The 25,090-nt window shown below is 37.0% G+C and overlaps 1 protein-coding gene across 3 annotated transcripts in view; it reads right to left on the minus strand.

Moving 5' to 3' along the window:
* Positions 1–848: 848 nt before the first annotated feature.
* PRKRA (protein activator of interferon induced protein kinase EIF2AK2) overlaps positions 849–25,090 on the minus strand; it is a 33,175-nt gene continuing 8,933 nt past the window's right edge. For 2 of the 3 annotated variants that reach the window (XM_077154291.1, XM_077154292.1), the window contains exons 6-8: positions 24,544–24,638; positions 3,568–3,742; positions 849–1,553 (exon numbers count right to left, since the gene is read on the minus strand). In XM_077154291.1, the coding sequence (XP_077010406.1) occupies positions 1,396–1,553; positions 3,568–3,742; positions 24,544–24,638 (428 nt within the window). In that variant the 3' untranslated portion in view covers positions 849–1,395. Of the gene's footprint in view, positions 1,554–3,121; positions 3,252–3,567; positions 3,743–24,543; positions 24,639–25,090 lie in introns of all 3 variants that reach the window. The other variant, XR_013172898.1, reaches the window with a different exon arrangement.

Raw genomic sequence — 25,090 nt, forward strand, 5'->3', positions numbered from 1 at the left:
AGCTTATTGTCATGTCAAGAATGAGTTCTTATATTCCAGAGGATCTATAAAAATCTAAGATTGGTCCATTCTTAATGACCCCAAACTCCTGATTGTCTAAACTTTGTGTCCAGTTTTTAAGTTCATTCTTTAACTTCAGCAAAAAAAATACCTAAAATTTCAGTATTTAATTGATACATATGACTTATAATGTGGAATTGGTTAAATGCTCTTAGGATTTTAAATACGTTATATGCACTGTTTTTTCTTTACTACATAATTTTATTATTCTCAAAGAATTCCAATCAGGATTTTTTCCCCAGATACAAAAATACCTGTCATATATATTCCTTCTGGATTAATACTTGAGACTGTCAAAACCTATCATTATTCTCTATAGCTCTCTTCTCTGAGGCTTTCCCTGAGTTCAGAACACTGGGCTGAGATGCATCTAGGTAATCTACAAAGGTAGCACATCTTTCCTCAAAAAATGAGCTGTTGATAATAGAAGGAAAACAAGGTATTACAGATCATACACGGATACATAAAAGGTAAAATTAAAATTTGCTCATGAGACTTATTTTCTAACCTTTTAATTACTCACTGCTTGTAGGGTGAACTGGAAAGGTTTTATTTTTGTAATTCTAATGTCCTATGAATTTATCTAGGAATGTTTACTTCAAAGAACAATAAAACATGTATACCCTTAGAGAAAATAAGGAAATGATTCATCATGTATGTATTTGTAAAATTTTGCTTGGACCATATATTTTTTTTACCTTTGCCCTTCAAAGGTAAACTGGAGATATGTAAATAACAGAATATCCACATTAATCACAAGAATGGCTAAAAAGAATGGAGCAACCATCTAGTCAGCAGGTCTTTAATAAAATACGCAGAACCCCTTTATAACAGCTGTTTATTACATGGTTCAAATACACAGCAGACCAATCATGATTCCTGAAATTTAACAATCACATTCAATAAAAGCCTGTTTGTGCTGTCTCTCAACACTAATTCTACAGAGCTTTCTTTGAATTCTCTTTACAAAGCCTCATCCAAAGAAGAGTTTGAGCACCAGTGAGACAGACTTTGCTAGCATTTTATTTACTCATTGTCATCATCATCATAAACAAGAAACATGCGTCTCCTTCCTCTTTTGTGCATGGCACTGTAAAATGGGTGCTACACTCTGCCTTATGGTACAAAGTTTATAAATACAATATACCAATACAAAGGTGACGCCATTAAAAATAGCTTAATAACAACTGCTATGAGATAATTAAATCTGGAGTGTTGATGGACTCTATGAAGAGATTTAGAAACACACAAACTCAAATATAGTAAATGCTTTTCTTGGGAAGGGGAGAAGGGGAACTTTCCAAGTGCTACTGAGGGAATTAAGTGGCTCCAAGCTTACTTTCTTTCAGCTATTATCTTTAAATACTGCAAAGCATTGTGAGCTGCATCACTCTGTGCATTGCCACAGGAGATTCCACAGCCATGACAGACTGTGATGGGGCTGGTTGACAGTTCAGCGAGACATTGATACTGTCCATTGGCACTCAGTTCTTCTGTAATGACAAATGTGAACATGATGGTTAATGCCATTTGTGTACAGTTTTTCTCAATGTCTTTCTCCATATGCATTGAGGATATACTATTCCCCTTATCAGCTTTGTCATGCTTACACAAACAAACACACAACTGCTCCAACATAGCTGAGATCTGTAATCCACTTGAGGGAACTTTAAAGAAATACAAGTGCCTAGATTTCACTCTAGGTCTCCTCAATCAGAAACTCAGCGTAGGGGATGAGAAGTGGTTAGAATCTTACACTTTCAAAAAGGCTCCCAAAGCAATTTTAATGTGGATAGTTGGACAGAGTGTGCAAATTACTGAACCATAGCAACTGTCTTAAGGGGGGGGGGACATTTGCTAGAGTATTGGAGGAATTGTGTTTTCCACTATGAAATGTAGGGTTTTTTTCAGTAGACATATGAACCAAGAAGCACCTGGTTCAGGGCAAGACCTCTCATGTGCCTTCATGTTCCCAGGTTATTAATTTGCAGACAGTCTAGTTCCATGCTCTAATGGGTTAGGGGTCTTTTAAAATCAGTTAACATCCGAACTCAGGAAATAAGTGTTTTTCTGATGAACGAAGTCACTCTTGCTAAAGATGGTTGAAATGTAGCAAGTGGAAGAAGGAGAAGCAGGGGGAATATACTTTGTTTGAAGCGGTCATGATTAAATTTCAGCTGGAGTCCATTTAGTGGAAAACATCCAAATATAACAGGATGATTTAATGAGATAAAGAAGCTTTCTAGTTTTACCATCTAGGTTCTTCTAAAGGTAACTGCACAGAATCTGGTCTCTTTACCAAATCAACAGATTATAGTTCTTAGACTTTTTATGTTTACAGGAATTATTTAGTTCTGAAAACTGGTAAGAAACAAAAATCATCATTAATTCTTAATCTAAAGAAATCAGCTGATTTTCCTTCTTTTACCATGATCAACTATGGATTCAGTATCTTCCAGAGTCCTACTCATGACTTATGGTTCATTCACCTTTGTATCTCAAACACCCAAAAAAGCGTAAACACAGTAAGTATTTATTGAATGAATGGTCTTCCCTTAGTCACCTCTTCTGGTTCTGCATCATCCTTAGTGTAAGAGTGTACGTGACCATCATTCAATCTTAAAGTAGCAGAGATAACCAAAAGTCCTTTCAACCCCTAAATATCTTACTCTCCCAGTGCTAGTAGCTCTGATAGGCTGGATTTCTACATCTCACTGGGGTTGGAAAAATGGATATCAATTTCTTTGCATGCCATACAAATGTTAAATCAAAATACTCCTCTCCCAAAAACAACCCACCAAATTAAAAAGAAAAACATTTACCAGCTTTAGAAACAAAATTAAAGAATCTCCAAACTGGCTTGATTTCTAGTCTTTCTGCATTTGTCTATCTAAATAGTTAAAGGCCAAGAAAATACATAGAAAATGATGGCTGGGGTGAGGTAAAGAAATTGACATGTCTATGTTTTTATTCTCCCAGAACTGGTACACAATGACAAAATGGAGAGAAGAGATCTGGCCCTCACAAACTTGGTACTTGTTTTAAAAATGTGGGCGCTTACTTATTGCCTAGCTGTCCATCAGCGTTAGTTTGACAGTGTATCTGCTGGGATTCTTCTCCTAATCTGGCTGTAACATTAACCAGTTATGTGATCTTACGCCAGTTTCTCAACATTCTGTGCCTTTCTTTACCTATAAATAAGAAACAGAACTTACTTCATAGGGTTAGTAGTATAAGGATTCAATAAGTTTATTTATGTTATGTCCTAAGAAAAGTGCCTGGCACAGAATAAAACTCTATAACTTAGCTTTTGTTGTTTTTACTGTTTTAAAGCTGTACAGAAGTTAGCTATTATTATTATCCATAAGAACAGGACATATCAATTATATATATTATATATATATTGATCTGGCAATTTATATAATTAGAATCCCTGATCAATGGAAATCTTTGCTTCCCAAATAAAAAGAAACATTTCTTAGCAAAAGCCAGAGGAAAATATCATACCTATGTCCAAATATGTTATATTAAAACCTTGTTCCTTGGCAATTTCACTAAGCAGCTGGATGTAATCTGTATTTGGAATACTGAGGAGGCTTCTTTTCAGTAAATTGATCTTTTCACCAGGAGAATTCCTCAAGGAATGCCAAGTACATCCTAAAGAATGTCCTACTACATTTGTCTGAAAAACAAGATGAAGATTTAGGCTTTAACCAGATAAAAAACTTTTTTATTAAAAACATTCACATATAGGGTGGGCCACGGTGGCTCAGTGGCAGAATTCTCGCCTGCCATGCTGGAGACCCGGGTTCGATTCCCAGTGCCTGCCTATGCCAAAAAACAAAAGAAAACAAAACAAAAAAACACTCACATATAATACTTTATAAAGCCTGTTTAAACGGATGCCATTTAGTTAACTTTCCAGGTTTAACTAGATGACATTAACAAGGTTACACATTTAACAAATATCACAATATATATTTTTTAATGAAGCACTTCAGTATATTGAGGTATAAGATATTTAAGAGCACCATAGGCAAATCTGCAAATAGGTGACTCTGTCTAATGGAGCAGTTTACAGGTTAAATCATGAAATAATTCTGATATCTTTATGATTTCTTTTATTAAATAATTACTATTACTCATGGTGAAATTACTCAAAGCAGAAAACAAACCATAGAAAATGTGAAATGTGCAAGCTGGGTTTAAGAAGAACAAGTAGATATCATTCAAATGAATGGCAGGGATGTCAAGAAGTTCTTATCAGGCTTACATCCCAGAACACAATTGAACTTATATTCACCATCCCCAACACTTTTCTTTCTTTAACATTTTTTATTGTGAAATATACCATACATGCAGAAAAGTTATAGATTTCAAAGGATATTTTAACAAGGAGTTATAGAACAAACTTCAATGTATGGTATGGGTTAAGTTCCACAATTTCAAGTATTTCCTTCTAGCTGCTCTAGTACACTGGAGACTAAAAAAAAATACTAGTATAATGATATCATACTAATTTGTTATATCTTATGTTCTCTGTTAACAACTCCTCTCTCTCATGTGATCTTTCTCTCAATCTTTGGGGATAGATGAGCAATGACCATTCTAACTTCTTCATGTTGAGAAGGGTTGTTGACGTTATGGGATGGGGGAATGCAACTGGTTGATGTTCTTGGAGAAACTGGTACCTCAGTTTCAGAGCTTCTCTGGCATAGAAACAGTCTAAAGGTTTTAGTTTTGAAAAATAAGCCGAGTGAAATTATTATAGAGTCTTAGAGCCTTGAGTTTTCCTTAGGGGTTTTCAGGAATACTGTTGGTTGGGGCTTTCACATACTGTGGCAATCTGTAGTATCTAGCTGAAGATTGTGTAAGAGTAACCTCCAGAATAGCCTCTTGACTCTATTTGCAATCTCTTAGCACTGCAACCTTATTTTGTTACTTTCTTTCCCCTCTTTTGGTCAAGAAGGCATTGTCAATCCCACAATGCCAGGGCCAGGCTCATCCTTGAAATATATTCCCTTTTCTTTCTCCTTTTCCTCTTTCTTTTCTTCACCTCTGTAGCCTTTCCTTTTCATCTCTGTACTTAAAATGTCCTATATTCCCATGTTAGTTTATGGTTCTCAAATTGCTTTCATATATTATGACATTAAAAAAACAAAAACGGGTCAAGATGGCGGCTTAACAACGTGCACGTTTTAGTTCGTCCTCCAGAACAACTACTAAATAACCAGAAACAGTACAGAACAGCTCCTGGGGCCACATCAGTGACCAGACACAGCGTACCCCAGTCTGGACCAGCTGGACTGGCTGCGAGCACCCCCCAGACCGTGAGTTCCCAAAGCTGCGGCGGCCAGTGCCCCTCCCCCACAGGCCGCTTCCCAGAGGGGAAAGGAAAGGACTTTACCAGCAGCAGGGACTGGGCACAATCAAATGCCAACTGTGGAACTAATTAACAAATTTTGACTACTAAAAATAGGCCCCCAGCTTAGGTGAACCTGATCAAAGCAGAGGTTGCTCATTTTTGTCCCAGCGCCAAGGGGGCAGGACTGACAGAAAAAGGGGGAAAAAAAAAGAGGAAACAGGGGTTTTTGTGGCTGTGTATCTACAAAGGCTTGACTGCCTCTGGATACAGCAGCAGGACTTTTCAGGCTGCAACTGCCCCAGGCATAGGCAGAAGTGAGCTCTTTGGGGGGCTTGTCTGGAGCCTGTGCCTTCCCCAGGGGAGGGGTGAAGCCCCACCCAGGTGGAATCCCTCTCTCAAGGAATTCAGACACCAGGGCTTGGTAATTTGAAGCCATTAAAACCAGCCTACAACCTCTCTTCTGTCTCCACAATGCCCCCAGCAGGGAGAGTCTGCCAAAGTTAAAGGTACCACATCATCTTATGCTGGTGGGACCTGCAGTCAGATGAGCACCACACACAGGGCAGGATAAGAAAAACAGAGTCCAGAGATTTCACAGGAAAGTCTTTGAACTTGCTGGGTCTCACCCTCAGGGAAAACCAACACAGGTGACTCTTTCCTCCTGATAGGAGGCCAGTTTGGTCTGGGAAAATCTGGCTGGGGTCTATAATATCTAAGTAGACCCTCCTAAGTGTATGTGGGGGGAAGGCACCACACAAGCAGGGCAAGAAACAAGAAAACAAGAACTGAAAAATTCTCCTCTGTCAAACAAAACTTAAGCTAAAGGTCCAGATAAAGCTGAACGGAATGTCAAAGAACAGATAGACAACAAATTCATCCAGCAAGAAAACCCTAGATAAAAGAAGTGAAAGCAATCTCCAGAATAAACTAATTAAGGTAATTAAATGCCTAGACGCCAGCAAAAAATAACAGATCACGCTAGGAAAATTGAAGATATGGCCCAGTCAAAGGAACAAACCAACAATTCAAATGACATACAGGAGCTGAAACAGAATGTACGAACAGACATGGAAAACCTCATCAAAAACCAAATCAATGAATTGAGGGAGGATATAAAGAAGGCAAGGAAAGAACAAAAAGAAGAAACTGAAAATCTGAAAAAACAAATCACAGAACTTATGGGAATGAAAGACACAGTAGAAGAGATAAAAAACAATGGAAACCTACAATGGTAGATTTCGAGAGACAGAACATAGGATTTCTAAACCGGAGGATGGAACATCTGAAATCCAACAAGAAACAGAAACTATAGGAAAAAAAATGGAAAAATATGAGCAGGGACTCAGGGAATTGAAAGACAATATGAAGCGCACGAATATACCTATTGTGGGTGTCCCAGAAGGAGAAGAGAAGGGAAAAGGAGGAGAAAAACTAATGGAGGAAATTATCACTGAAAATTTCCCAACTCTTCTGAAAGACTTAAAATTACAGATCCAAGAACTGCAGCGTACCCCAAAGAGAATAGATCCAAATAGACAAACTCCAAGACACTTATTAATCAGAATGCCAGAGGTCAAAGAGAAAGAGAGGATCTTGAAAGCAGCAAGAGAAAAGTAATCCATCACATGCAAGGGAAGCCCAATAAGAATATGCACAGATCTCTCAGCAGAAACCATGGAGGCGAGAAGATAGTGGGATGATATATTTAAATTACTAAAAGAGAAAAACTGCCAACCAAGAATTCTATATCCAGGAAAATGGTCCTTCAAAAATTAGGGAGAAATTAAAACATTTTCAGACAAAAAATCACTAAGAGAATTTGTGACCAAGAGACCAGCTCTGCAAGAAATACTAAAGGGAACACTAGAGACAGATACAAAGACAGAAGAGAGAGGTGTGGAGAAGAGTGTAGAAAGGAAGACTATGAGTAAAGGTAAAACGAAGGAAAATTAGATATGACAGATAAAATTCAAAAGACAAAATAGTAGAAGAAAGTACTACCCATGCAGTAATAACACTGAATGTTAATGGATTAAACTCTCCAATCAAAAGACAGTCTGGCAGAATGGATTAAAACACAGGACCCATCTATATGCTGTCTCTACTCAAAGGATACAAGGCCAAGGACACAAATGGACATTTACACACCAATGTTTATAGCAGCATTATTAACAATTACCAAGAGATGGAAACAGCCAAAATGTCCATCAACAGACAGTTGACTAAACAATCTGTGACATTTACATAAGATGGAATCTTATGCAGCTGTAAGACAGAATAAAGTTATGAAGTTTGTAACAACATGAATGGACCTTAAGGACATTATGCTGAGTGTGATTAGCCAGAAACAAAGGGACAAATACTGTATGGTCTCACTGATATGAACTGACATTAGTGAATAAACTTGGAATATTTCCTTGGTAACAGAGACTATCAGGAGATAGAAATAGGGTGAGATATTGGGTAATTGGAGCTGAAGGGATACAGATTGTGCAACAGGACTGAATATAAAAACTCAGAAATGGACAGCACAATGCTACCTAATGGTAATGTAATTATGTTAAAACACTGAATGAAGCTGCATGTGAGAATGATAGAGGGAGGAGGGCTGGGGACATAAATGAAATCAGAAAGAAAGATAGATGGTAAAGATCGAGATGGTATAATCTAGGAATGCCTAGAGTGTATAGTAATAGTGAAATGTACAATGTACAAATTTTAAAAATGTTTTTTGCATGAAGAACAAAGGAATGTCATTATTGCAGGGTGCTGAAAATAGATGATAATTAATACTTTAAAATGTCACCTTATGTGTGAGACTAAAGCAAAAAATGCTTATTTGTTACAAAATTTATATTTTGACTAGAGCATTTACTAATATAACTCATGTAGATAGTTTGATTGAATGTCATAAGTACTTGGAATCTCAGGTAGGACATGAGATTTTGTTGGTTTGTCCAGAGTGATGCCCCGATGAATCCCAGAGTGATTTGATCAGTGACTGGAAAAGTATTTGCAAGCCTCCTTCGGGGAATGGTGAGAGTGGGGAGAAATTCAACTTCCCCAAGTTGAATTCTTGATATTCTCACAAGCAGTTTGGACAACCAAAGCTATAGGCTGAGCCCCCAGTCTTGGGGTTTGTTCATATGAAACTTAACCCCACAAAGGATAGGTCAAGTCTACTTAAAATTTAGGCCTAAGAGTCACCCCCAAGAGAGCCTCTTTTGTTGCTCAGATGTGGCCTCTCTCTCCAGCCAACATAACGAGCAGTCTCACCACCCTCGCCCTCTCTGCGTGGGACATGACTCCCAGGGGTGTGGACCTTCCTGGCAACGTGGGACAGAGATCCTGGAATGAGCTGAGACTCAGCATCAAGGGACTGAGAAAAACCCTAGAATGAACTGAGACTTAGCATCAAGGGATTGCGAAAACCTTCTCGACAAAAGGGGGAAGAGTGAAATGAGACTAAATGTCAATGGCTGAGAGATTCCAAAGAGAGTCAAGAGGTTATCCTGGAGGTTATTCTTATGCATTAAGTGGATATCACCTTGTTGTTCAAGATGTAGCGGAGAGGCTGGAGGGAACTGCCTGAAAATGTAGAGCTGTGTTCCAGTAGCCATGTTTCTTGATGATGACTGAACAATGATATAGCTTTCACAATGAGATTCTGTGAATGTGAAAACCTTGTGTTTGATGCTCCTTTTAGCTACTATATCAACAGAAGAGTAGAACATATGAATAAAAATAAATAATAGGGGGAACAAATGTTAAAATAAATTTAGTTTGAAATGCTAGTGGTAAATGAAAGTGAGGGGTAAGGGGTATGGTATGTATAATCTTTTTTTTCTCTGTTATCATTTTATTTCTTTTTCTGTTGTCTTTTTATTTCTTTTTCTAAATCGATGCAAATGTTCTAAGAAATGATGAATATGCAACTATGTGATAATATTAAGAATTACTGATTGTCTATGTAGAATGGAATGATATCAACGTTTTGTATGTTAATTTTTTTTAATTAATAAAAAAGTTAAAAAAATAAAAACAGAAACAAAAACAAAAACGCAACTACTCTCTGAGGTAAACAGGGTAACTATCCTTAGCCTATTTTATTAATGAGCCAGACAGAGGTTAAGGGATTTTTAAAAGATCAGAGATGGCCATGATATAGAATTGAGTAAAAGCTATACTTGTTAAATTTTCTAAATAAAGCATTACATTCCTTGATTGGAACTTTAATAAGTACATTTTTTAAAATTATAAGTTATTCAGAGTAAAAATTATAAACAATAAGGACAAATATATAACAAAGAATAAAGTCTCTTTTCTTTAGCACCCCTTCCCTCCCAACAGAACCATTCATTCCGTTCCACAACTCTAGAGGTAACTGCTGTTAAACTTTTCAGCACCGTTCCATAAATGTTCTATGCATATTCAAACACACACACAATTTTCATTTTAAACAGAAATGATGGCTTGCTCCTCTACATCTTGTTCATTTTACTACTATCAGAGCACATATATGCACTGTATTCATCTTATCAGTCTCCTACTATGGGTTTTAGGTTGTTTCTGATTTTGTGCTTTTACCACAATGCTGCAAAAAACCCTCATTTGCACTTAGATGAGTTCTCTGTAATTTCTAGAAGCAGAACTTCTGAGTCGGAGAACAGGTATGCTTTTGATTTTGATAAATACTTCAAAACTGATTCCTGAACCAATCTGTACTCTCGCAAACCATCTTGGAAACTGCTTGTTTCCTCACACCCTTATCAACGTCAGGTATTATCAAATTTTGTAGTTTTTGCCAATCTAAATGGTAAAAAACAGTATCTTGTTTAATTTGCATGAATGAAATTGAACCTTTTTTCTTTTCTTTTAATAGTTTTTATCATTTTTATTTCTTTAACTGGGTTGTCTTTTCATTGATGTGCAATGGCTTATTATACAGTTTAAAAAGAGCCTTTTTTCAGTTATGTGTTGAAAATGATTTCTTCCCACTTTGTTTTTAGTCCCCTGTGTGGTAGATTTTATGTAGTCAAATTTATTAATCTTTTTACTTTACAGCTTCTAGGTTTGAAGTTATGCTTAAAAAGGCTTTCCCCACTCCAAAATATTTAAAAAGAATGAACCTCCAGGTTTTCTAATATTTATACAGTTTCATTTCTTATGTTCAATTAGTTTAACCATTTGAGATTTATTCTGATATTAGGAATAAGGTAGCAAACAAACATATATACACACACACCCCTTTAATCACTCTTGCTCTTCTCCCAAATGGTTGTAAATTGTATCTGTATCATTTACTGAATAATCCATCCTCTTCCCCACTGATTTAAATATCTCACTTTTGTTATATTCTATGTTTCTATATTGATTAGCATCTACTCCTGGATTCCCTATTATATTCTGTCTATTCCTGACCCAGTACCTGTTTTAATTTCCATAGTTCTACAGTATGTTTATTCTCTGGTAGGGGAGCACTTCTCTCCCCCATGTTCTTCTTTTTCAGTTTTGTTTTGCTACTCTTTCTTTCCTAAATATTTTTATTGTAAACAACAAACAAACATACAAACATTCTTGATATGGTTACAATCAATGGCTCACAATATCATCACATAGTTGTGTATTTATCACCATGATCATTTTTTGAACATTTGCATCTCTCCAACAGAAGAAATAAAAAAGAAAAAAGAAAAAACTCATACATGCCATACCCCTTACCCCTCCCTCTCATTGACTATTAGTATTTCAATCTACTCAGTTTATTTTAACTTTTGTTCCCCCTATTTGTTTATTTCTTATCCATATTTTTTACTCATCTGTCCATACTGTAGATAAAAGGAGCATCAGACACAAGGTTTTTAAAATCATACAATCCCATTGCAAAAGCTGTATCATTATACAATCATCTTCAAGAAACATGGCTACTGGAACTCATCTCTACAGTTTCAGATACTTCCCTCTAGCCATTCTAGTACACAATAAACTAAAAAGGAGATATCTATATAATGTGTAAGAATAACCTCCAGGATAACCTCTCAACTCTGTTTGAAATCTCTTAGCCACTGACACTTTATAGCTACTCTTTCTTGAGCTTTATTTTTCCAGAGAAACTTAGTAAAGCTGTTTATCAAGGTCTAAAATAAATTCCGGTCAATTTTGATAGAGATTACATTATAATTTTGTAAATTTACAGTACTGGGTCTTCCTTTTAAAAAATAAAGATACATCTTTACATTTATTTGTTTTCTATTATATTGCTCAGAAGAATTTTAAAGCCTTCTTCATATGGTGCTGTATATTTCTTATTCTTTTTTGGGTGCATGGTCTGGGAGTCGAACCTGGGTTTCCCACATGGAAGGTGAGCATTTTACCACTGAACCACCTATGCACTCCTGCATATTTCTTTTAAAGTTTTTTCCCCTAGATACAGTATCCCCTTTACTGCTACTGAAAATGACATCTTCTGTATCCTACCTCTTCTATTGAAAATAGGAAAAATATTCATTTTATTCTAGCATACTGTTTTGGGATAGATGTGCTGTAAAATGACTACCTCATCAAGCCTCATAAATTTTATGAATCAAACTAAAATATACATATAGTAAAAAAATCAAACAGTACAGAAATGTAAAATTAACAGTTCCTGGCCTCATTCCCTCCCTACCTTCAGTCCCCTTCCCAGAAACAGCAACTTTTAATCATTTCTATTTTAATTATATGGAATTATAACTCTAAGGAATGTGAGGCTATTGATTTTGTATATTAATTTCATGACTAGTTACTTTAATGAATTCTCTTACTGTTTCTCATTGTTTTCTCTAGGATTTTCTTTGGGACTTAGAGGGATCGTTTTTTTTTTTTATATGCCGTATGGCAGGGTCACATTTCATTCTTTTTCCATGTTAGCAGCCTGTATTGCAGCACCATTTGTTGAATTGTTTCTTTGTTTTGGGACGAGCATGGGCCAGGAATCGAAGCCAGGACTCCCGCATGGCAGACGAGAATTCTACCACTGAACTATCCTCGTACCCCCTAGAGGGATCATTTTTTTTTTTTTTTTTTTTTTTTTAAGAGAGAGGGAGGAAGGGAAGGAAAGACAGAGAGAAGGAAGGAAGGATGGAAGAAAGGGAAACATCTTTAAACATTTTCTTGTTTTATTGTATTTTGTTTGTTTGTTTGTTTTTTACATGGGCTGGGGCCGGGAATCGAACCGAGGTCCTCCGGCATGGCAGGCAAGCACTTTGCCCGCTGAGCCACCGCGGCCCGCCAGAGGGATCATTTTTATCTCTTCTTTTCTTATTCCTAACCTTTCATTGTTTTCTCTTACCTAATTACATCAGTCGGACCTTTCAGAACAGGTAAATAAAAGTGGTGTTAATAGGCATTCTTGTCTTATTTCTGACATTAATGGGAATAGGTGTAATGTATAAATATGTAATCATGATCTTCATTTTTTTTTTTTTTTTTTACATATTTTGAACCACAATAAAGATATTTTAAAAGTTTTATCAGTAATGACTGCTGCTGTAGCCTATCAAATATCTTTCTGGCAATCATTGAAAGGATTATGTATTTTTTCTCCTTTGACCCATTAATATGGTTAATTAGAGTAACAGATTTACTAACCTTGAAATATCCTTGCGTTTCTGAAATAAATCCTAGTTGTTCATAATACATTATTTTTTAATGTTGTGCTGAACATTTTAAGGTGTTTCACATTTATAACCATGAGGGAGACTGATCCATGATTACTTTTCTGTTGGGACTTCTTAGGTTTTGGGGTTAGTGTTATGTTGGTTTTGAAGAATGAATTTAGAACTGTCCCTTATGTGATATGCATCGCCTTAAAGAGTTTAAATAGCATTGGATAGGATTTCTTCCTTAAAGAATTGACAGAATTCATCTGCAGACTCATCTGTACTTTGTGATTTGGTGTCATCTTCTGACCCAAATATTTAAAAAAGTGAAGGCAATGGTTTATATTTTTCTATAAAAATAAAGAAAAACCAAAATCACAGACTGATTTATTTGTATATAGTACTGGAGTTCTTCTATGGAATGAGCCTTTTCTTATCATAAGCTTGGTGAGGAACCTGCCCTACCACCAATATACTGCTCTCAGATAATGTACCACAAAATGTACCAACTATCTACAAATATCAGATTCTTAAGTTATATATCATGTTTAGCCTAGTCTCTCAAGTACTTTATCTGTATGGCGAGCTGTCTACTCAATATTTCTGCTTGAAAGACCATTAACATTTCAAACTCAGTATATCCTAAACTATCTGTCCCTCTCAAATCCTACTATTGTCTGTGTTTCCCAAGTTAGTGAAACCATCCACTGGGTTGCTGTGCTGGTTTGAAACTGTTATGTACCTCAGAAAAGCGATGTTCTTTTAATCCTAATACAATCTTGTGGGGGCAGACCTACTGTAAGGTGGGATCTTTCGATTAGGTTGTTTCCTTGGAGATGTGACCCACCCAATTGTGGGTGTGACCTTTTGATTAGTTGGAGATGTGACCCTGCCCATTCAAGGTGCATTTTGATTAGTTGACTACAGTCCTCAAAGGAGCTCACGGAGAAAGAAAGGAGATCCAACACAGAGAGCAGACACAGACATTTGGAGATGCCAAGCTAAGAGATGAAATTCAAAGATTGCCCTGGAGAAGCTAAGTGAGGGTACACAGAAGCTCAAAGAGGAGGCCATTAGAACCAGAAGCTAAAAGCAATGAAACCTGGGAGCAAACACCCAGTAGATTTCACCATGTGCCTTCCCATTTGACAAAGAAACCCTGGAAGTAATCGGCCTTTCTAGAGTGAAAATATCACCTTGGTAATGCCTTAATTTGACCATTTTCATGACCTTAGGACTATAAATTTGTAACCTAATAAATCCCCTTTAAAAGCTAATCCATTTCTGATATATTGTATTCCAGAAGCACTAGCAAACCGAAACAGCTGCCAAGCTAAAAATATTTATTTCTTCCCTTCCCCTTACTTCCCACATTCAATCAATTATCACGGCCCTTCACTTCAGTTTTCTAGACAACTTTTTAATCTACACGTCTCTCCATCTACTGTGACTGCATCTTAGTTTAGGCCCCCATCATTTCACATCTGCTTTCTCTAACAGCATTCTAGCAGGCTCTATGATTTGAGGATTCATTCACATACCATAATGCAGCTGAGTGGCTTTCTAATATACAAATTAGATCCTCTTCTTTCCAGATTAAAATCTTTTAATGACTTTGTTCTACCTTCAGGATAAAGTTAAATCTTCTTAATATAGTAGTCCCTTTAGGCTTTAATCCTTCTTTACATTTCTGATCTCATTGTTTGAGACTCCCACACTCCAACTCTATGCTTTAGCCATACCAAATTACTCAGGGTGCCTAAAATACATAGGTTGTTTCACTCCTGAACCTTTGCATGTGTTCTTTCTTACCTCTGGAATTCCCCTTGTCCTACAGGTATCAACTTAGACACTACTTCCTCCAGGAAGCCTTCTTGGAAGCCACCAGACTTGGTTGGTTATCTTCTCCTTTGTTCTCACATCTTGCTCTGTAAGGACCAGTCTGAAAGGTTTTTTTCTTTTTTAGGACTTTATAAACTCTTTAGGGCCAGAGAATATCTTAGTTGCTGTATCCCTAAAAAAAAAAGCTTGGCACAGTAGGAGCTCAATATGTGTTTGCTAAACAGATGAATGAAAGAAGAAAGGGAGGGGGGCAGATGGCGGCATAGTGAAGTATGGAGTTTAGTTCGTCCTCCAAAGCAGCTAGTAAATAGCCAGGAATGGTACAGAACAACTGCTGGGGGAACATCAGTGACTAGACACACAGTGTACACCAGTCTGGACCAGTGAAATGGCTGAGATCCCACAAGAACTACAGAAGCCAGCACTCCTCCCCCACGGGCACTGCAGGCTGGTTCCCTGAGGGGAAAGGAAACAGACTTTACTAGTAGCAAGGGCTTAGCTCAACCAAGCTCCAACTGCAAAACTGATTAACAAAATCTAACTACTGAAAACAGGCCCTGAGCACAGATGAATCTGGAGTGCACACCAAAGGAACCAGGAGTTTTTACTACAGCAGAGGGGGGCAGGGCTGATGGATAATAAACAAACAAACCCAGAGACTTTTTGAGTTGGGCAGCAGAAAATACTGGAAAAGGACTGGACCCCAAGAAAAGGGGGCATATACAGCCTGGAGATACACAGAGCCATGTACCAACTCAAGCTCCTGATTGGCAAACTCAAGGAGTAGGGAGGGGTCTGGCTCTGAAAAGACTTTTTTTTTACTTTTTAAACAGGTCATTAGACAGAACCAGACACACTCTCAGGCTACAGAACCAGACACACTCTCAGGCTCCAGCACTGCACCAGGCAAGGGGGGAGCTAAAGAAAGTCTGAGAGACAAAGTGACTAGTCAGGTGAAGGGGGTTAATTCCCTAAAGGGCATATCTTCCCCAAGAGAAAGAGAGCAGAGTCCAGCTCAAGTGGAAGTCCTTCAAGGAATTCAGGCCCCTGGGGCCTGGAAAACAGAAGCAATCAAAGCCTACTCACTATTGCAGCCTCTGTCTCAACCACGCCCCTGGCAGGGAAAGTCTGCTGAAATTAAAGGCACCACATCACTTTGAGCTGGTGGGAAGTTGTGGGCAGACAGGACAGGAAAAGCACAGAGTCTAGAGGCTTCATGGGAAACTCTGACAACCTGCTGGGTCTCACCTGAGGGAAAATTGATGCTGGCTACTCTCTCTTCCTGAGACCTGGGCCTGTCTCATCTTGCAAATTCTGTCTGGAAGGTATAATATCTGAGTAGACCCTCCTCAAAAAAAAAGGCTCCTTATAGGCAGGGCAAGAAACAGAAAAACAAGAACTGAAAAATTCTGAACAGTTAAATGAACCTATGCTAGAGGCCTAGAATAAGTTGAACTGAATATCAAAGAACTGACACAGTACAGAGCGATCCAGCAGGAAAACCCTAGGTAAACAGTGAAAACAAGCTCCAGAATAAACTAATTAAATAAATCAAATGCAAAGACGCCAACAAAAAAATAAAGAGTCATACTAGGAAAATCAAAGATATGGCCCAGTCAAAGGAACAAACCAACACTTGAAATGAGATACACGAATTGAAATAACCAATTCAGGATGTTCAAACAGACACTGAAAATCTCATCAAAAATTAAACCAACAAGTTGAGGGAGGATTACTTACAGGAATGAAGGCACAACAGAAAATATGAATGAAACAATGGAAACCATAATAACAGATTTGAAGATGCAGAACAGAGGACTGTTTGCAACTGAACTGAACATCTGAAATCCAGTTCTGATGACTGGACATCTGAAATCTGACACACAAAAGAAAATATAGGGAAAAGAATGGAAAAATATGAGCAGGGTCTCAGACAACTGAATGACAGCATGTGTTGTGGGTATCCCAGAAGAAGAGAAGGAAAAAGACTAATGGAGAAAATAATCATTCAAATTTCCTATCTTTTATGAAAGACATAAATTACAGATCCAAGAAGTGCACAGTACCCCAAAAAGAATAAATTCAAATAGACCTACTCCAAGACACTCACTAAGCAGGTTGTCAAATGCCAAAGACAAAGAGAGAATTTTGAAAGCAGCAAGAGAAAAGCAATCCATCACATACAAAGGAAGTTCAGTAAGACTGTGGATTTCTCAGCAGAAACCATGGAAGTGAGGAGGCAGTGGTAATGATTATTTAAGATTCTGAAAGAGAAAAACCGCCAACCAATAATTCTGTACCCAGCAAAACTGTCCTTCAAGAAAATGGGGAGATTAAACTATTTCAGACAAACAATCACTGAGGGAATTTGTGACTAAGAGACTGGCTCTACAAGAAATACTAAAGGGAGTACTACAGGCAGATAAGAAAAGGCAGGAGAGAGAGGTCTGGAGAAGAGTGCAGAAATGAAGACTTATCAGTAAAGCTAAAAAGAGAAAAAGAAATAGATATGACATATAAAATCCAAAAGACAAAATGGTAGAAGAAAGTGTTGCCTTTAGACTAATAACATTAAATGTTAATGGATTAACCTCCTAATCAAAAGACATAATCTGGCAGAATGGATTAAAAACCAGGACCTATCTATATGCTGTCTACAGGAGACTCACTTTAGACCCAAGGACAAAAAATAGGTTAAAAGTGAACAGATGGGAAAAGATATTCATTCAAACAACAACCAGAAAACAGCAGAGGTAACCAACAAATTAGACTTCTAATGTAAAACAATTAAAGGAGACAAAGAATAACCCTATGCATTAATAACAATTCAACAAGAAGACATAATCATAAATATTTATGCACCAAGCCAGAGTGCACCAAAATACATGAGGGAAACACTGACAACACTGAAGGGAGAAGAAGACACCTCTACCATAATAGTTGGAGACTTCAATTCCCCGCTCTCATCAATGGATAGAACATTAAGAAAAAGGATCAATACGGAAACAGAGATTTTGAAGAATACAATAAATAAACTAGACTTAATGGACATTTACAAAACATTACACCCCATAGCAGCAGGATACCCACTTTTCTCAGAGCTCATGGATCATTCTCAAGGATAGACTACATGCTGGGTCACAAGTCTCAATAAATTTAAAAAGCATGAAATTATAAGAAACACTTTCTCGGATCATAATGGACTGAAGATGGAAATCAATAACAGGCAGAGGGCCAGAAAATTCACAAATATATGAAGGCTAAACACCACATTCTTAAACAACCAGTGGGTCAAGGAAGAAATTACAAGAGAAATCAGTAAATATCTTGAGGCAAATAAAAATGAAAACACAACATATCAAAATTTTTGAGATGCAGTAAAGGTAGTGCTGAGAGGGAAATTTATTGCCTTAAATGTCTATATTAAAAAAGAAGTAAGAGCAAAAATTGAGGAATTAACTGTTCACTTGGAAAGCCTACAGAAAGAACAGCAAACTAACCCCAAAGCAAACAAAAGGAAAGAAATAACAAAGATTAGAGCAGAAATAAATGAAGCTGAAGATATGAAAACAATTGAGAAAATAAAAAACGCAGAAGTAAGTTCTGTAAGAAAATCAATAAAATTAATAGCCCTAAAGAGGTTGACAAAAAAAAGAGGATGCATACAAATAAAATCAGAAACGGAAGAGGAGACATAGACACTGACCCCATAATAAAGAAGGTAATGAGAGGATACTATAAGCAACTAAATGCTAATAAACTAGACAACGCAGATGAAATGGACAATTTCCTAGAAAGGTATGAACAACCAATATCGACTTGAAAAGAAAAAGACTACCTCAACAAACCAATCATAAGTAAGGAGATTGAATCAGTCATCAAGAAGACACCCAAAAAGAAAAGTCCAGGATCAAATGTCTTCACATGTGAATTCTACCAAGTATTCAAGAAAGAATTCGTACCAATCCTGTTTAAACTCTTCAAAGAAATTGAAGAGAAGGGAAAGCTACCTAATTCATTCTATGAAGCCATATCACCCTCATACAAAGCCAGACAAAGATACTACAAGAAAAAAAAATTAGAGACTAATTTCTTTAACAAATATAGATGCAAAAATTCTCAATAAAATACTTGCAAATAGAATCCAGCAGCACATTAAAAGAATTATATACCATGACCAAGTAGGATTTATTCCATGTATAAAAGGCTAGTTCAACACAATAAAATTCATAAATGTAATACACCATATCAGTAAGTCAAAGCGGAAAAAACACATGATCACCTCAATAGATGCAGAAAAGGCATTTGACAAAACTCAACATCCTTTCTTGATGAAAGCACTTGAGAGGATAGGAACAGAAGGGAACTTCCTCAAAATGATAAAGGAAATATATGAAAAACCCACAGCTAACATCACAGTCAATGGGGAAAGACTGAAAGCTTTCCCTCTAAGATCAGGAGCAAGACAAGGATACCCACTGTCATCACTGCTATTCAGCATTGTGCTGGAAATTCTAGCCAGAGCAATTAGACATGAAAAAGAAATAACAGGCATAGAAATTGGAAAGGAAAAAGTAAAACTCGCATTGTTTGCAGATAACATACTATATATCGAAAATCCTGAAAAATCTACAGCAAAGCTACTAGACCTAATAAATGACTACAGCAAAGTGGCAGGATACAAGATCAACACCCAAAAATCAGTAGTGTTTTTATATACTAGTGATGAGCAATCTGAGGAGGAAATGAAGTAAAAAATTCCATTTACAACAGCAACCAAAAGAATAATATATTTAGGAATAAATTTAACTAAAGATACAAAAGACCTATACATAGAAAACAACAAGAAATTATTAAAAGAAATCACAAAAAACCTAAATAAATGGCATAACATGTTCATGGGCTGGAAGACTAAATACACAGTTAAGATGTCAATTCTACCCAAACTGGTTTATAGATTCAATGTAATACCAATTAAAATCCAAACAACTTACTTTGCAGAAATAGAAAACCAATAATCAAATTTTTTGGAAGGGCAGGGTGCCCCAAACAGCTAAAAATATTCTGAGAAAGAAAAATGAAGTGGGAGGTCTCACACTACCTGACTTTAAATCATATTACGAAGCTACAGTGGTCAAAACAGCATGGTACTGGCATAAAGACAGATATATAGACCAATAAAATCGAATTGAGTGTTCAGAAGTAGACCCTCTCATCTATGGACAACTGATCTTTGATAAGGTGGTCAAGCCAATCCACTTGGGACAGAGCAGCCTCTTCAATAAATGTTGATTGGAGAATATGCAAAAGAATGAAGGAGGATCCATATCTCATACCCTATACAAAAATTAACTCAAAATGGATCAAAGACCTAAACATTATAGCTAAGACAACAGAACTTTCAGAAGAAAATGTAGGGAAATATCTTATAAAACTTGCATTACTTGTGCTTTGACTGTTCCCCAGCCCTTACAGTCAAAGCTTAAGTATTGAAACAAAGAAATAGATAAATGGGAACCTCTGAAAATTAAACACTTTTGTGCATCAAAGAACTCTGTCAGGAAAATAAAATGGGAGTCTATGCAATGGGAGACAATATTTGGAAACCATGTATCAGATAAGAGTTTAGTATCCAGAATATATAAAGAGATTTTTCAACTCAACAACAAAAAGATAAACAATCCAATTAAAAAATGGGCAAAAGACATGAAGAGACACTTCTCAGAAGAGGAAATACAAATGGCTAAAAGGCACATGAAAAGATGCTCAACTTCAGTGGTTAGATGGAGATGTGGCTAGACACCCACTAGAATGGCCATTATCAAAAAAACAGAAAATGACAAGTGCTGGAGAGGATGTGGAGAAAGAGGCACACTTATCCATTGTTGGTAGGAATGCAGAGTGATATACCCACTCTGGAAAGGTAGTTTGGCAGTTCCTCAGGAAGCTAAATATAGAATTGCCATATGATCTAGCAATCCCAATACTAGGTATATATATTCAGAGGACCTGAGGGCAAGGACACAAATGGACATTTGCCCATCAATGTTTATGGCAGCATTATTTATTTTTGCCAAGAGATTTCATCAGTGGATGAATGGCTAAACAAGCTGTGGTATATACGTCTGAGGGAATATTATGCAGCTGTAAGACAGAATAAAGTCATGAAGCATGTAACAACATGGATGGACCCTGAGGACATTATGCTGAGTGAAATTAGCCAGGAACAAAAGGACAAATACTGTATGGTCTCACTAATATGAACTAATGTTAATGAGGGAACTTTGAGAACTGAAGTTATGAACACAGGTTATCAGGGGATAGAAACAGAGTAGAGATTGGCAATTGGTGCTGAAGGAATACTGCAGGAATAGAGACTGTGCAACAGGACTGATTGTAAAAATTCAGAAATGGATAGCATAATACTACCTGATTGTAACACAATAATAAAAGTATACAGAATGTGTTTGTGATTGAGGGAGAAGGGCTGGGGGCACATATGAAACCAAAAGGAAAGACAGAGGATAAAGACTGAGACAATATTGTCTACTCTAGGCATTCCTAATGGTAATTAAATGTACAAACAAAAAAACGTTTTTTGCATGAGGGAGAACAAATGAATGTCAGAATTTCAAGGTGCTGAACATAGATGGTATGGGGGGAAAGTACAATCAGTGCAAACTACTCAGTGCTGATAGGGAAACTGAGAGGTGCAGCCCCTTGGAGGGCAATGTGGTGGTTCCACAGGAGGCTTGGGGTGGAGTTGCCATATGATCCTGAAACCTCCTTCCTCAGTATATACCTAGAGAAACTGAGTGTGGGGACAGGAATGGACATCTGCACACTGGTGTTTATGTCAGCAGTGTTTGTGATCCACAATGGAAGAAGGTGACCTAAGAATATGACTGAGGAATGGAGTCGGAACTATGGTGTATACATACAAGAAAGAATGAAGTTGTGAGGCATGCAACTAGTGTATGAAACGTAAGGACTCTATGTTGAATGAAAGATCAGGATCAAAAAGGCAAATATTATCATGCCTCAATCATACGGACTAACTATAATATACAAACTCAGAGAAACTGAAGCCAAGAGCATGGGTTATCAGGTTGGGCCTATTGCAAGGGTCCTAGATTGTAAACTCTGCAGTCACATATATTCAGGAATTGTAACTGTTATTTCTAAATTCTGAGATACTGAGCTGTTTGTTTATAACCTGGTCATTTCCAGAAACTTCAGGTATTTATGTGACACTGGAGACCGAGAGTTAGAGCAGAGATGAGACAGCATTACCCCATATAGCAACTGTTAAAAAAAGCTGAAGAAGTGATCAGACTTCTAGAGATATGAAGAAGGTGATCTGGATAGGAGTAAGGCAAATCAGAATACCGGGTAAAGGATGATATGGTCCACATTTTCAAACTTCAACCTCTGCGTAAGATCAAAGTGAGAGATGTTTATTTGGTGCAAAAGTTCTATTTTAGGTAGTACATTATCTAATTTAACTTGTATGGTCCGTTTACCTGAACACCATAATTACATGGAATCTTGAATAGGGTGTGAGATCTTATTGGTTTGTACAGGTTAGTGTGATGCTCCAATATATCCCCGAGTAATTTGGGCAGAGAATAAAAGAGTGTTCAAAAAGTCCCCTTTGGGGACTGGAGAGAAAGGAGAAAATGTTAAACTTCCCCATCTAGGGAATTCTTGATAAATTTTTGCAAACAGTGGGGACAGCCAATTCAATAGGCTGAGCCCTTAATCTTGGGGCTTGCCTCTATGAAGCTTATTCCTGCAATGGAGAGGCTAAGCCTATTTGATAATTATGCCTAAAAGATACCCCCAGAAAACCTCTTTTGTCACTCTGATGTGGCCGCTCTGTCTAAGTCAAGTTGGCAGGTGAACTCACTACCCTCTCCATGTGGAACATGACTCCCAGAGGTATAAGTCTCCCTGGTAATGTGGGACAGGACTTCTGGGAAAGAGTCGGGACCCGACATCATCGGAATGAGAAAACCTTCTTGACTAGAGGGAGAAGAGAGAAATGAGATAAAAAAAACTTTCAGTGGCTAAGAGATTTCAAACAGAGTCAGAAGGTTATCCTGGAGGTTATTCTTATGCATTAAACAGATATACCTTTTTAGGTTATCATGTATTGAAGTGGCTAGAGGAAAATACCTGAAACAGTTGAACTGTGTTTCAGTAGCCTTGAATCTTGAAGGATTTTTACAACAAGAAATCAAGGAAAGTTTCCTATAGGAAGTGATGATTAATCATACTAAAACCATACCTGTCTGGTCGTTACTCACCGCAGAAATGTGATTCTCTGGAGAAATATTGCTGAATTTTGCAAGAAATTTCTCGGCAGTATTTCTCTTGGTTTGTTTTTTTGATGTAAGAGTATATAACTTCCACAATGTGACTATGTCATTCTAAAAACCTAGTGTGTGATGCTCCTTTTATCCAGAGTATGGACAGATGTGGAAAAAAATAATAATAATAACGATAATGAATAAATAAATAAATAATAAGGGGAAATGAAGGGTAAAAGTGGGTAGACTGAAATACTGTTGGTCAATGAGAGGGAGGGGTAAAGGGTATGGGATGTATGAGCTTTTTTTTTCTTTTTTCTGGAGTGAAGCAAATGTTCTAAAAATGATCATGGCAAAGAATATACAACTATTTGATGATATTGTGAATCAATGATTGTATAATATGGTTAGATACTATGCATGTGGATATTTCTCAACAAAAATATTATAAAATTAAAAAATGAAAAAAGAACAAAGGGAGAACTTCTCTAGGAATGCACTGTCCCTTTAAAGGCAAAAATGGCATTACTGGCCTATCAGCTTTAAAACCCATGCTGTTACTCTGAATTTAACTATGTCTCCTCAGCCCTCTTACCTGGTCACCTATGACCCTGATTCCCATATATAAAACAGCGAAAACTGGGGCAGTGTATAAGTAAACAATGAAGTGACTGTGCTAGCTTGAAAGTGTTGTGTATCCTAGAAAAGCCAAGTCCAAAATCTTGTAGGGTGGAAACCCTTTTGATTAGATTATCTCTGTGGCGATGCGAGGGCCCAGTGGTGGGTGTGGCCCTTTGGTTAGATGGAGATGTGACTCCACCCATTCAAGGTGGGTCTTGATTAGTTTACTGGAATCCTTTAAAAGGGGAAACATTTTGGAGAAACCTTAGATGCAGATGCTTGGAGAAAAGGAGCAACAGAGCCAACAAGACTCAGACATTTGGAGACGCACAAAGAAAATACCCCCGAGGAAGATGTTTGAAACCAGAGGCCTAAGGACCAGAAGACGGCAGCCACATGCCTTCCAGCTTGCAGAGGTAGCTCTGGACCCATCAGCCTTTCTTGAGTCAAGGTATATTTCCATGGATACCTCAGTTTGGACATTGTCATAGCCTCAGAACCGTAAATTTATAACATAATAGATTCCCTTTTTAAAATCTATTCCATTGCAATGTATATTGTATTTCGGCAGCATTTAACAAATCAATACAAGATCTTTAAAAACTGCAACTTAAGAAGGATTTTTACAAGAAATCAAGGAAAGTTTCCTATAGCAAGTGATGATTAATCATACTAAAACCATACCTGTCTGGTCGTTACTCACCAAAGAAATGTGATTCTCTGGAGAAATATTGCTGAATTTTGCAAGAAATTTCTCGGCAGCATTTCTCTTGGCTTGTTTTTTTGATGCTCCCTTTCCTAAATAAAGGAAAACAAAGGAAGATGTTAGAAAAGAAATAATTAATGATTAAGTGTATAAAGTATGTGTTTAATCAGAGAACCTCATGATTTTTACATACTAGACCATTCCTTTATAGACGTGGCATCTCTGCTTGTTGTATTTCATATAGCTATTAATTCTCACATTTTTGAAGGCATTTCTTTACTTCAATATTTTTACTTTAATAGTCAGACACTCTATTTTTAATAGTTATATTTCCTTATCCCTAGCTTTAATGAAACCATATGTGGCTTAATTCTGACCAAATATTCAAATTTTTTTTCAAACCCCTATCTTTTAATATTTATTTGTTGCTTACTATCTTCTATAAACTGTCAACTATGTGGAATTTCTTTCCTTAACACAAAGAAGAATTTAGAAGATGCTGGATATGAAAGACATAAATGTCATCCACTTCAGTGCTTTTGTT

The sequence above is a fragment of the Tamandua tetradactyla genome, chromosome 3 (assembly GCF_023851605.1).
Source record: "Tamandua tetradactyla isolate mTamTet1 chromosome 3, mTamTet1.pri, whole genome shotgun sequence".
Classification (NCBI taxonomy): Eukaryota; Metazoa; Chordata; class Mammalia; order Pilosa; family Myrmecophagidae; genus Tamandua; species Tamandua tetradactyla.